General features: G+C 41.1%; 1 protein-coding gene across 4 annotated transcripts in view; it reads left to right on the forward strand.

Moving 5' to 3' along the window:
* ubr3 (ubiquitin protein ligase E3 component n-recognin 3) overlaps window positions 1–14,273 on the forward strand; it is a 311,396-nt gene that overhangs the window by 178,055 nt on the left and 119,068 nt on the right. For all 4 annotated transcript variants that reach the window (XM_048535342.2, XM_048535343.2, XM_048535344.2 and 1 more), the window contains one exon: window positions 2,935–3,045. In XM_048535342.2, the coding sequence (XP_048391299.1) occupies window positions 2,935–3,045 (111 nt within the window). The remainder of the gene's footprint in view (window positions 1–2,934; window positions 3,046–14,273) is intronic.

Raw genomic sequence — 14,273 nt, forward strand, 5'->3', positions numbered from 1 at the left:
TTTATAATCTAAAACTAAAGAAACATTAGCATGTATGTTGTACAGTTCATTAATGGATAAAGTTTCAATGTAAGATCATATTAGATCAGTATAGTGACTTTAATATTGTAAAATACCCCATTGTGCTTCACAAGAACATTATAAAGCAAAAGATGACATTGACACATAAGGGGATGTTCAATCAAGTGATCAAAAAATATGAGTTGGGTTCTAAGAAGTATCTTAAATGAGAAAGTGATGTAAAGGGCTAGAGAGTTTTAAGGAGGTAATCTCAAACTTCTGGCCTAGGCAGCGAAAAGCACAACCTCAAAGTGATTCGAAAATGAGAATTAAAATCTTAAAGTCAAGGTGCTGCTTGAATGGGAGCCAATATAGATCAGTGAAAACGCAGTGGTAAGTGAACTGGATTTTGAGAGTCAGGACACAGACTGAAGAGTTTCAAATGACTTCATATTTCTGTAGGTTAGAATGTGGGAGACCAGCCAACAATTGCAAGGGATTATCAAGTCTAGTATTGGTAAAGGCATAAAACAGTATCAGCAAGTAAGACGCATTTGAATGTGGATAATATTAGGAAATAGAAAAAAAGGGCTTAAAAATTGTATGCATATACGAACAAAAGTCATTCTTGGGATCCAGTCTGTAAGAACATGAGACCATAAGATAATGGAGCAGAATTAGGCCATATGGCATCATGAGTCTGGTCTACCAGTCGATCACTATGGACTTGTTTATCTACCGCATTCTCCTGCCTTCTCCCTGTAACCCTTGATCCCCCTTATCAATCATGAACCTCTCTGTCTGTCTTAAATACCCTTAATGACTTGGCCTCCACAGCCTTATGTGGCAATGAGTTCCACATATTCACTACCCTTTGGCTGAAGAAATTCCTCCTCATCTCAGTTTGAAAGGGTTGTCCCTTCACTCTGAGGCTATGCCCTTGGGTTGTAGTCTCTCCTGCTAGTGGAAACATCTTTTCCACATCCACTTTTTATCCAGACCTCTCAATATTTTGTAGGTTTCAATCAGATTCCCCCTTCATCCTTCTGAACTCCATTGAGTACAGATCCGGAGACCTCAACTTCTCCGAAAATGACAGACCCTTTATCCCAGGGACTATTCTTGTAAACCTCTTCTGGACTCCCTCCAATGCCAGTGTGTCCTTTAAATATTGGATCTAAAACTGCTCACAAAATTTGCAAATGTGGTCTCACCGGAGCTTTGTACATCTTCAGTATATCAGTGCTTTCGTATTCTAGCCCTCTTGAAATGAATGCTAACATTGCTGTTTCCTTGGTAATTGCCAACTGAACCTGCTCGTTAACCTTAAGAGAATCCTGAATCAGGATTCCCAAGTTCCTTTGCTTTAGCTTTCCTAATCCTTTTCCTGTTTAGAAAATAATCTACACCCTTATTCTTCCTCCCAATGTACATGACCTCACACTTGCCCAAATTTGTATTCCATCTGCCTCTTCCTTGCCCACACTCCTAGCCTGTTCGAGTCCTTGTGCTGCCTTCCTACTTCCTGAGCACTACTGCCTTTCCACCTGTATTGTGTTATCTGCAACTTAGAAACAATGTCGTTGGTTCTTTTGTCCAAATTGTTAATGTCTAATGTGAATAGTCACGGTCCCAACATGGATCCCTGCGGGAACTTCAGTGGTCACTGGCTGCCATGCTGGAAGTGACCCCTTTTATATGTACTCTCTGCTTTCTGCCAGTCAGCCAATCCTCTGTCTGTGCCAGTACCTTGTCCCTAACACCATAGGCTCTTGCCCTTATTTAGCAGCCTTCCATCAAAATCGAACCCAGACTGGTTATTTGAGGAGTGTTGGCAGGATGGAGTTGGTACTGAGGCAGGCTGAGTCTGAAGTAGAAACTGAGGTAATAGTTTTAGTCATCTTAGTGTTTCATAGAATGATTTCTATTGTACAATCATTGAACAATTCTGAAAACTATTTCCTCTGGTGATTTGTATTTTTAAATTGCAAACTGGCTTTGGATTAAAATGGACACTGATGAAAATTAAGCTCCAAGTAAATATAAATTTCTGAAACAACGGTCGAACAACATGATTAACACACCGTCAACTTTTAAACGTAAAACAAATGGGAATAAAATGTTTAACTGACAGCAATCAGAATCTCATTGCATGATATAAATGACAGCCCATGATAGTGTTTTCCAGTGCTAAATCAATTTGCCTTCAATTGTGGATTTTTGAAATGTTTTAAGCAGAAGCACAGAATAGTCTGTAGATGGCAGCATTGTAATAGTTGTAACTTGTGTTTTTATTATTTCTTTTGATTTGGATCTTTTTAGTTGCATGATACTTAAATTTGCAAGAAGTTTCATCAATTTAACTGGAAAATTCAATAAATAAGCAGTTCCAAACAAAAAAGTACATGAAAAGAAATTAATTTTTTACACTTTCTTTCCTGTAACTGTCTCCTGTATGATTTTTTTGTGATATCCATTGTAATATATGGGGAGGTGCTTGCGTACTGGTATTATCACTGGACCGTTTTAATCTAGAGACCCAGATAATGTTCTGCGAACCTGGGTTCAAATCCTGCCATGGCAGATGGTGGAATTTGAATTCAGTAAATATCTGGAGTTAAGAATCTAATGATGACTGTGAATCCATTGTTTATTGTCAGGAAATCCCATCTGGTTCACTAATATCCTTTAGGGAAGGAAACTGCCATCCTTATCTGGTCTGACCTATATGTGACTCCAGATCTGCAGCAATGCCCTCTGGGCAATTAGGGATGGGCAATAAAAGCTACCTTACCAGTGATGCCCTAATCCCATGAATGAATATATATTGTCATGATAACTTTGCTTCTACAGTTCATTTGTAGTTTTATTTTGTCAACGTATAATATGAAACTTTATGCACTAAACTTTTGTTCACAATTTCTCTTTATGTAGAGTTCTTGCCTGCAGTCAGTCTCCATCGGTTGGGAGGGTGGTGTGTATGTTCAAACATGTGGACACACTTTACATATTGACTGTCATAAATCTTACATGGAATCATTGCGGGTGAGTTAACAACAGAAATGCTTTCATTTAAAGTTTTTTCAGCTGTGTTGCTGCAATGAAAAGTGGTCCTTTTAAATAACAGTGATATTCCTAATGTCAACAGTTATATTTTCCCATTATATCTGGAGAAATCTTTTTGGTAAATGATATTTCTGGCAGTATTCCTTTATTGATGAAGCATTTAGGCACCATTTTCTTCTTTTGAATTTAGTTTTTTTTAATAGTTTTTTGTTCTTTCTAAAATACCATCAAAAATTCCCCCATCTCATATGGCAATCATCTGGTGGATGAATGTACTCCAGAAAAACAACTCCATATTTTAAAGAATGTTATCCACCACACTAGTATCTTGACCAGAAGCCTGCCTCTGCAACAAAAGGTCGTTTGAATCACACCATATATTTTGTCTTATTTCTTTTTGTCTGTACAAACTTGGGTACTTAAATCACAGGATCTAAACTAACTGTTATGAAATAATCTGTTTCTTAGAAATTCAGTGAAACATTCAGAAATTCTCAATGTTTTTAATGAAAGATTCTGCTTTTTCAAGTCAGAGACAACAATTTGAATTGTGGTCCTTACCTGGGCTGTAGCACATGCACACTTGTGCTTCCATGAGCACCTTACCCAAGTCTCATGATCAAACAGAATATAAAACTAAATCGAGAGGAAATTATTAATATCGGTATAATTTAAAAAGTAAGTAGTGGAGAAAATAATGGGCATAGATTAGCTAAATCTCCAATGAACATTTGAACATGTATTAGCTGATCAGAGCCAGAATGGCTCAAAGGGCAGGTTATGACGTGATTAATTTCAAAGCTTTTCAGGTGCTCAGTAAAAAATTAGGTAAAGAAATATGGATGTTTTACATTTTATTTAAATTATGTTTTGTGTATATTATAGATAAATATACATACATATAATCTTCAAGAAGGTGTTTGAGTAGTTCTCTGCACCTGTTTCGGGGGAGGCGATGACCTTGTGGTATTATTGCTGGACTCTTAATCCAGAGACCCAGATAACGTTTTAGGGACTTGGGTGTGAATCCTGCCACGGCAGATGGTAGAACTTGAATTCAATAAAATCTGGAATTATGACTCTCAATTGACAATGGATTAATTGTCATTATGTTGGAAAAACCCATCTGGTTCATCAATGCCCTTTAGGGAAGGAAACTGCCATCCTTACCTGGTCAGGGCTACATGCGACCCCAGACCCACAGCAATGTGGTTGACTCTGAACTGCCCTTTGGGCAATTGGGGATGGACAATAAACACTGCCTGGCCAACGACGTCCACATCTTTGATTGAATAAAGAGGGGCAAAAAGGTGATTCCTGCCAAAAATGAGGGATCCGAATTTGAGCTAGCCTTTTAGGTTACATTAGTTTGGGAGGATGCAAGTTGTCTGGATAAAGGTTTGCTACTTTGATCAGCAAGGTATGACAGTTGGTGCTCTCCACCGATTTTATTTTAGGACTTCAACTTGCCATTTTGCTAAGGCGGCCTAGTGTGGGGACGAGGATATCCACCTTTTGGATTTAACTGGAAAAGTCTATTTAAGTAAAATCTGAAGTTTATTGCATCATCGTAACCAGTTATGGGTTACATGAATATGACCAACATTACGGCAGATGCTGTAGGAGCACACTAGCCCAGACCCATCACTTACAAGCTCCTCTATCCTCATCAAGTCCCCAAGACTGCATCGCAGTGTGTAGTGCTTGCTGTACTCAATCAAATTTTAACCCTAACAGATCCATAGAGCATCTCCCATGTCTTTATTCCCCTTAAAATCTATAACAGTCTAATCATTAAAAGTATGTGTTAGCATTTACCACTACAAGTCTTTGACTTTACAGATTCAGACAATCTGCGGGTTTCGCTATTCAGGTCTGAATCCGTTCTCTGCAGACTTTGAAAGCATTGTATTTTGTCTGGATAGATTATTAACTTAGATTGTCTTCATGATGGTCTGAGGTCTGTGGTTCTGTCTTGAATTGAAAGTTCTTTAACCTCTTGCGTTTCTTTCATGGAGAACTTTGGTGATGTACATCCATTCTGTATAGTTGTTATAATTATTGCTAGAGTAGTTGATTTTCTTTCTTTGCAGTAGCTTGGATTTTTTGCATATAGTTTGTCTGTTTTGAGTGGTGTCTGTGGTGGGGTTGTCTGCAGCACATCTCAAAACTGTGGCAACAGAATTTGGTTCTCCTTCAGCCTGTGTATCTTTGCTGAGATAGGTAGGCATATTATTTCACTTTCTGATTTATACATTGGGTTTTATCCTTCCCTTAACAATCAAGTTATTGATTAAACCAATTTGTTTACTTTCCTGTTACCTGGAAATTCATTCTTGTTGATGTGATCGCTTTATTCTTGTTGGAAGTTTGTTTTTAAAAATGAGGGGCTTGGACATTTTGTTTGAATTGTGTTCTTCACAATCAACTCGGCCTCATGGCAGTCTTGAATTTGGAGGAGAGAGTTCTGTACTCTGCAGCTTGGCAGTCTGCCTCATATCTGTCGCAGATGCTTCCATATTCTCTCAAGTGGTGTTGAGGATTCAGCTGCTGCTTATTTGTTTACACTTCTGAAACTTTGTTGCCATTTGGAATCTGAACTTTAGTTTTGATAGTGGTGGAAAATATATCAGCCAATCCACTATAGTCTAGCTTTCTATCTAATTTGCAGAATGAAACAATTTTTTAAAATCCAACCTAGCATATCTCAAGCGATAACAAGTTGTTGAACTGGATGATCTGTCCATCCTCGCTGGACTGACCTATCTCCTCCCTTCCTCCCCACCTACACTCATACTTGACTGGCTCCATCCCCGCCTCTTTAACTTGTCTGTCTCCTCTCTGCCGATCTGCCTCCCCCATTTCTGATGAAGGGTCTAGGCTCAAAACGTCAGCTTTCCTGCTCCTAAGATGCTTCTTGGCCTGTTGTGTTCATTCAGCTGTACACCTTGTTATCTCGGATTCTCCAGCATCTGTAGTTCTTATTGCCTCTGTCTCAGAAGATGCTGCTTTTCATTTGGGTACCATCATGAGCTTGCAGAGTCAGCAAAATTTTCAACTGGTTTTCCCTTGACCTTCTCTTGTTTAATCTCTTCCATCTTTTGAATGAAGGTGAAGCCAATGCATGACTTCTATGAAGAGAATTTTTGTTTGTGAAGTGTATGAAAGTTTCAGTATTTAGTGTTCCCTATGTTACAGAATTGGAGGTAGCATACTTTCAAAGTTCAATGTGATGACCCCTGAACCAAAAAGCTAAACCTCTGTCAGCTGTAAGCAGGGTTTTTCAAGGAAGACTCTCTCTATCTGACAATACTGTGATACTTGCTCCTGTTTCTAACTTGAAATTTAAGAGATGCCCATTGATATAAAAGACTGCATGCCAAATTGTTTGATCTGATCGATTTTGCTCAGGAAAGCTTTGTACCTACCTTCTGGTGAAGTCAGTTCTACCTCATTTAACTCTGTGCAAGCTGTTCTTTGATCTTTTGAGTTTCTGTGGCTGTGTCCTGTTTTTAGTATGTTTTCTGAAAGTGACCTACTTTCTTACAATAATGGCATTTGACATTAAAAGCTGGGCACTATTCATGCCTGTGAAGTTTCTTTCCTGCACATGTACAATATTAGCAAGGACTTATACTATCTGGTGTCTGTCTTTCCTGCGGCATTAGCTTATCTGGTATATCTTTTGTGCCTTAAGAAATGTTCCTTGTGACTCCCTTGTTCGCTCCACACTGCCCTCCAACCCCACCACACCCTGCACCTTCCCCTGCAACCGCAGGAAATGCTACACTTGTCCCCACACCTCCTCCCTCACCCCCATCCCAGGCCCCAAGATGACATTCCACATTAAGCAGAGGTTCACCTGCACATCTGCCAATGTGGTATACTGCATCCACTGTACCCGGTGCGGCTTCCTCTACATTGGGGAAACCAAGCGGAGGCTTGGGGACCGCTTTGCAGAACACCTCCGCTCAGTTCGCAAAAAACAACTGCACCTCCCAGTCGCAAACCATTTCCACTCCCCCTCCCATTCTCTTGATGACATGTCCATCATGGGCCTCCTGCAGTGCCACAATGATGCCACCCGAAGGTTGCAGGAACAGCAACTCATATTCCGCCTGGGAACCCTGCAGCCATATGGTATCAATGTGGACTTCACCAGTTTCAAAATCTCCCCTTCCCCTACTGCATCCCTAAACCAGCCCAGTTCGTCCCCTCCCCCCACCTCACCACACAACCAGCCCAGCTCTTCCCCCCCCCCCCCCCCCACCACCCACTGCATCCCAAAACCAGTCCAACCTTGTCTCTGCCTCCCTAACCTGTTCTTCCTTCCTCCCACCCCAAGCTGCACCTCCATCTCCTACCTACTAACCTCATCCCACCTCCTTGACCTGTCCGTCTTCCCTGGACTGACCTATCCCCTCCCTACCTCCCCACCTACACTCTCTCCATCTTCGGTCCGCCTCCCCCCCTCTCCCTATTTCTTCCAGTTCCCTCTCCCCATCCCCCTCTCTGATGAAGGGTCTAGGCCCGAAACGTCAGCTTTTGTGCTCCTGAGATGCTGCTTGGCCTGCTGTGTTCATCCAGCCTCACATTTTATTATTTTGGAATTCTCCAGCATCTGCAGTTCCCATTATCTCTGCCTTGGTTTAAAGTTGGTTTTTCTTTGCCAGATTTAATATAATCCAAAGACTCATCTGTAATGCTTACAGTAACCCAATCTCTTAAAAATTGTGTCTTCACATCGCCATTGTTGCATCTCGCCACTAGCTGGCAGAGATTATGAATTAAATAATCTATGAATTCACTGGTTGCTGTATTGATTTATTGAATCTTGGACTTAAGAATTTACCTGTTCTGAAATAATGGTCAGAGGCTTTCAACACCTTTTTCGGAATTTATCAAATGTTTCGTTTACCCCCCCACACCCAATGAGCGACAACAATGCCTGTTATACTTGCACCTGTATGCAAAAATGTATTTATTTGTTGATCTCCTGTTTTAGTATTTAGGATTAGTGAGAGTGACAGACGTGAGTTTGGTGACTAGGGGGTACAGTTATGTAATTGATTCCTGGATTATTGTTTGTTTGTAGTTGATAAAGTTGATTTTTGTTGATAAGCTTCACAATGGCAGGAGAACCCTGCCACCAGGAAGATGAGTAATTGTGGAAAGGCAGTGCAAGAGTCCCCTTGGCTATTCCCTCCCAAACAAGTATACTCTATTGGAAACTTTTTTGGATGGGATAGCCTCTCAAGGGAAAGCAGCAGCAGCAGCCGCCAGGTCAGTGGCACCGCAATTAACACTGTTTGTACAGCAGGAAGGGTTGCAGTCTATAGCCAGGAGCACAGATAGGCGTTTCTGTGGGCAAATGAGACTTCAGGATGATGTTGCCTCACTGATTCCAGGGTTAAGCATGCCTTTGAGCAAGCCCATGATATCCTGAAGGGGTAGGTGAGCAGCCAGAGGTCGTGCTCCATAATTGGTACCACTGACATATGCAGAAAAAGAGATGAGGTTCTGTAAAGGGAGGTCAAGGAAGTTGAAAAAAAGGACCTCTAGGTTCACAACCTCAGGATTACTTCCTGTGCCCTGTGCCACTCAAGCTAGGAATCGGAAGAAAGCACAGTTCAGCTGCATGTCTAACGAAGGAGGCAGAGTTTCAGGCATGTGGATGACTGGGATGTCTTACAAGGCGGTAGATTGCACCTAAACTGGAGGGGCTCTTGCCAGGAACGTTTGCTAATGCATTTTAGGAGCATTAAAACTTGTATGGTAGGGGGGAAGGGAGTCACAGCCGTAGCCCAGCAAGTAAAATGACCGAGGAGAAGCCTGAGACTAAGGCCAATAAGACTAAGGAAGAAAAAACCAGGGCAAGGTTACTGAATACAGGGGGACAGGTGGTTTGAAAGTGTATTTGTTTTATTACGAGGATTGTGACCAGTAAAACAGATTAACTTAGAGCAGGGATTAATACTTGTAACTGTGACGCTGTAGCTCTTTACAGAGACTTGGTTGAGAGAGGAACAAGAATGGCAGCTTAACTTTCTGGGATGTAGATGCTTCAGGTGTAGAGGAGGTATGTGAAAGAGGAGGGGGGTGTTGCATTACTGTTTAGGGGGAATATCACAGCTGTACTGAGTGAAGTCATTTTGGAGGGCTGATCTAGCAAGGCCATATACATAGAGCTCAGGAACAAGAGTGCAATTACTTTGGGGTTGCACTACAGACTTTCCAACAATCTGTGGGTGATAGGGGAACAGATGTGTGAACAGATCATGGAAAATGTGAAAGCAACAGTTTGTTACACTGTGATTTTAACTTTTGCTATAGTGACTGGGATTCGATTAGTGTCAGGGGCTTCAATTGGTTGGGGTTGGAGGATTGGGGGCCAGTTTGTTAGGCCTGTCAGTGTTTTTTAAAAAAAAATCCAAGTGCACAGTCCCTTCCCATGCTGGACTATTTACAAGACCTGGTAATTGGGGAATGAGCCTTGCCTGGTGGTTGAAATTTTGATGGGGAGCATTTTGGGAACAATGACTGTAGTTCCAAAAGTTAAGGAACTTATGGATAAAAATAAAGTGTTTTTGGATGAAAGTGCTAAACTGGGGGAAGACGAACTACCACTTACTAGGCTGGAACTGAGGAATGAAGACTGGGGCAGCTGTTTGAAGGGAAATCTGCATCTGGCATGAGGGAACCTTTTATAGGCCAGTTGATTAGGACAAAGCTTGTTCCTGTGAAAATGAAGTATAAGGATGGCATGATTCAGTAACCTTGGATGACGAGAGTTTAAAAGGAGGCATACATAAGGTTTACGACACTGAAAACAGAATGAGTCTTCTAAAAATACAAAGATAGTAGGAAACAACTCAAACAAGGAATTAGGAGAGCTGAAAGGGACCATGAAACATCTTTGGCAAGAGGGTAGCTAGGGAAAGGGTAGGTCCCCTCAAGGATGAAAGTAGGAATTTATGCACGGAGGAGGAAGTGGGTGAAATTCTCAATGAATGTGAGGTCTCATACAGGAGACAAGTATACGGCATATGGTAGAACCTCAGTAATATCAACATTAGAGAAGGATCTAGTGTACAGGCCCATAGTTCCCCGATTGTGGATAAGGTGGTCAAGGAGGCATATGGTATGCTTGCCTTCGTCAGTCAGGGCGTAGCGTATAAACATTGACAGGTTGCATCACAGCTGTATAGAACTTTTTGGTTGGGCCACATTTGAAATAGCATCTTGTTCTGGTTTCCACACTACCAGAAGAATGTGGAGGCTTTGGAAAGGTTACAGAAACAGTTTACTCGGATGTTGTCTATTTTTGGAGGCTATTAGCTACAAAGGAAAGATTGGGCAAATTTGGATTGTTTTCACTTGACCAACGAGGGGCGATCTGGTAGAAGTTTACAAAACTGAGAGGTAGGGACAGTCCCAGGGTGGAAATGTCAGTTACTAGGGCACGTAAGTTTAAGATGTGAGAGGGTGGTAAATGCCTGGAATGCACTGCCAAAGGTGGTGGTAGAGGCAGATACATTAGTAGTAATGTTTAAGAGGTGTCTTGACAGATATGAATTGGCATTCAATTTTTTATTTTTCTGCTGCAGTAATGGTGGTTCTCCTGCATTTTGGAGCTTTGTGAAGACTGCTGCATTGTCCTCTGTTTCTTTTGAAGACACTTCCTTATTAGGAAGGCATCATGTACTATTAAAAATTGTCTAACAGTTGTATGCCTTAAGTGGTCAGAGATCATGGGAACTGCTGATGCTGGATAATCCGAGATAACAAAATGTGGAGCTGGATGAACGCAGCAGGCCAAGCAGCATCTTAGGAGCACAAAAGCTGACCTTATGGGCCTGGACCAATCCAGGCCTGAAACGACAGTTTTTTTTGCTCCTAAGATGCTGCTGGACCTGCTGTGGCTTTAAGTGGCTTCGGTTAACAGTGTCCTCTGCTCTCTGCTCCCATAATATACAGGCTTTCTTCTGTGGTTCCCTTAATTTTGTTCTTGTAGCCCTGCCTAATGGTATCCACACAATGATGGCAATGCTTGATCAGAGCTACAACTTAAATTATTACATATTTTACTGTTTTCCCCTTTTTGAAAAAAGATTTTTGAGAGTTTCACGTACTTCACAACGTCTGTTGGGGCTCCTAGTGCAAATCAGACTGTGCCATTTCTACAGACCACCACCTCACAATGTATCCTGTACTTCTGCCTTAGAGCTGCAGGCTTCTAGTTTTGCACAATTTCTGTCCAGTCCAAAATGCTTTGTTATTCTGTGAAATATTCTATGTTGAGTGTTGCAATGATGTTGCGTAGTTTGTGTTAGCCGTATCTGTTTGTCTTAACCTTCAAGTAACTAATACAAGTTTTCCCCAGGCTTGTCTTGAAATCATAACTGCTAATTTCACCTCAATCGCACAATTTAGAAATGGTGCATCACAACTCTTCACTGCATTGCAGTCAGACCCACTTGCTACCATATTTTGTGGGTTCTTCAAACCTCATTCACCTTTTTGGCCTGGTTAAATAAATAAGTTTATTTCATTTAAACATTTGAGGTTTGTTATATTACTGCAAAATTTGCAGGTTACAGGAACATAACCTGCATTAGTGCTGTTACAATTGGGAGGAAGAGATTACACTAGTAGAGAGATGAGTCCCTGGGTCCTGATGGGATCTACTGCAGAGTATGGAGGGAGGTAAGAGAGCAAATTGCTGGAGCATTGAAAGACATCTTTTGTATCCTCTTTGGCTATTCTCCAGTCCTTTTGAGGCCTCACCTGTGGCCAATGTTGTCCTGTTTGAGAAGGGTTGCAGAGATAATCCTAGAAATAGGTCAGCGTCTCAAATCAATAGTAGGAAATTATTGGAAAAAGGTTCTCAGGAACAAGGTCTGCATGCATTTAGAAACAAGTGGACTTATTAGGATACACAGTATTGTCTCGTGCTGGTGAGGTTTTTGCCTCAAACTTGATTGCGGGAAAAGTGGTTGATGTTGTCTACTTGGGCTTCAGTAAAGCCTTTTACAAGGTCCCTCATAGCAGCCTGGTACAAAAGGTGAAGTCACAGGGTATTAGGGGTGATCTGGCTTAGTTATAGGAGATGGAGGGTAACGGTGGAAGGATACTTTTTGGAATAGAGAGTTGTGACTAGTGTTCCACAGGGAACAGTGCTGGAACCTGTATGATTTGGAGGAAAATTTGGCTATTTCGTAAGTTTGCAGATGATGCAAAGATTGGTGGAGTTGTGGATAGTGAGAAGCATTGTCAGAGGATAGAGATCGGGTCAAGTGTGAGGTGGTGCATTTTGGAAGGTCAACTACAGGGTGGAGATCATAGAGAATGGCAGAACTCTTAGGATCATTGATACATAGATCTCTGAAGGTGGTAGCACAGGTAGATAAGAGGTATTTTAAAAAGCTTAAGTCAGTGAGTATAAGGATAGAAAAGTTAGGGCACATCTTTGCCAGAACTTGTTAGGCCATACTTGGAATGTCATGTACAGCTCTGGTCACTGCTACCAGCAGGATCTGGATGCTTTGGAGTGGTACAGAAGAGGCTTACCAGGATATTGGCTAGACTGTTTTTGTTTTTGCAGGAATGCAGGAAATTGAAGGGTGACCTGAGAAGTTTAAAAGATTGCAAAGTGTCTGGATGGAGTAAAAAGTATGAAGCTTTTTCCCCCCATCGTGGAGGGGTCAGTTACTTGGCAAGACAGATGCAAGGTGGGAGATGTCTAAGGCACATTTTTCATATAAAGTGTGGTGAGCACCTGAAACATCTTGCCTGAGAAGGTTGTGGAAGCAGACACAATAGCAGCATTCCAGATAGGAAACTGGAAGGGAAGAGAGGACAGTGGCCCTCCTAAAGACAGTTTTAATGGGGAATGGTAAAATGCATCAACACAGGGTTGGAGGGCCAAAGGACCTGTTCTTGTGCTGTATTCTTATTCTAGTATCAAGCCCCTCTAGTCCATGAGCCACACCATTAATGTGAATGTTTGGATTTGATCACCTATGTTCTGTCCTTCACATTAATGTTGTGGCTTTATTGATGTTCTTAACTTATTTCATCTCTAATATTGGAAGTCTGTAGCTTCCCAATTCCTTGTCACACTTGGCATTGACTGTTTGATGACCACACCTACACTCCACCCAGACAGACAAAACTGAAAGCAGTTCCCCAACAGTTTAAAAACTTAAGGAACATGGATATTGCAGAGAGTTAATTTTTTCAGTCTGAGCTATTAAAATATCACAGTACAAATCAAAAGAGGACAGATGAGGCTCATAAAAGGGTAAAATGAAAACATGTTTCTCGACTATAGTCCGGAAAAATTGTTAATGAAGTCTCAGGCCACTGGGTTGTTTCTTTACTATAATCAAAGTGAGTTCCAAGTCTTTCGTGAATACAATTCACTGTCAGGGTTTACAGGTATTCAAATAACTTGGAAATTTATCATGCTTAAGTTCTAATCAAGGCAGGAAGATAGATACTTTAAGCTTTGGCAGTCTCTTCCCCCCGCCCCCACCTCACCCCTCATTCTCTAGGTTTGTGAAGCAGAGACTAAGATCAGAAAGGGCAGCCATTAGTCTCTTCCAAAGAGAGTTTCCAGCAGTTAAAGGCAATGAACAGTAGCTCTTAAACTTTGGTAATTTTCCAAACATCACTTTGTATTCAGCAGGTGGATTACCATTTACATTTAACTTTTAGCCTAATTTCCAAGAAAGTGCATGTTCTTCTCTCAGTTTTAAAAAAAATCTTTAAATCCAGAAACTGTGCGATAACTAGTTCTTCCCCAGTTCAAGTATAAATATGTAGTGCCATCCTTGTAGAAATTGTTAGAAGCACACCAGGTCTGTTTTGAGCAGTTTTTCTTTACTCTGAAGTCCCTGCAACATCTCAGGGCAATGCTTACTAAATTCAATCATGTATTAAACAGATTATAAATTAACATGATTTCAAATGCTTTCATGTCCACATATGCCATGCACAATATTTATAAATGATTGGAGAAAGTATTGTATCCAACTAAGGTTGCACAAAGTCAAGGATACTGTATCTGGAGGAGGAGAATTAATGAAGTTAAATCTGTGGCCATTGACAAAATCAATAAAATAAACAAGGATTGGACCCATGAACAACAAATTGGAGTTTTTCCTCATTGGTTTGAGATTAGGAATAGCAAAAAAGTAAATAGA

Source organism: Stegostoma tigrinum, chromosome 7 (genome assembly GCF_030684315.1).
Source record: "Stegostoma tigrinum isolate sSteTig4 chromosome 7, sSteTig4.hap1, whole genome shotgun sequence".
NCBI classification, from domain to species: Eukaryota; Metazoa; Chordata; class Chondrichthyes; order Orectolobiformes; family Stegostomatidae; genus Stegostoma; species Stegostoma tigrinum.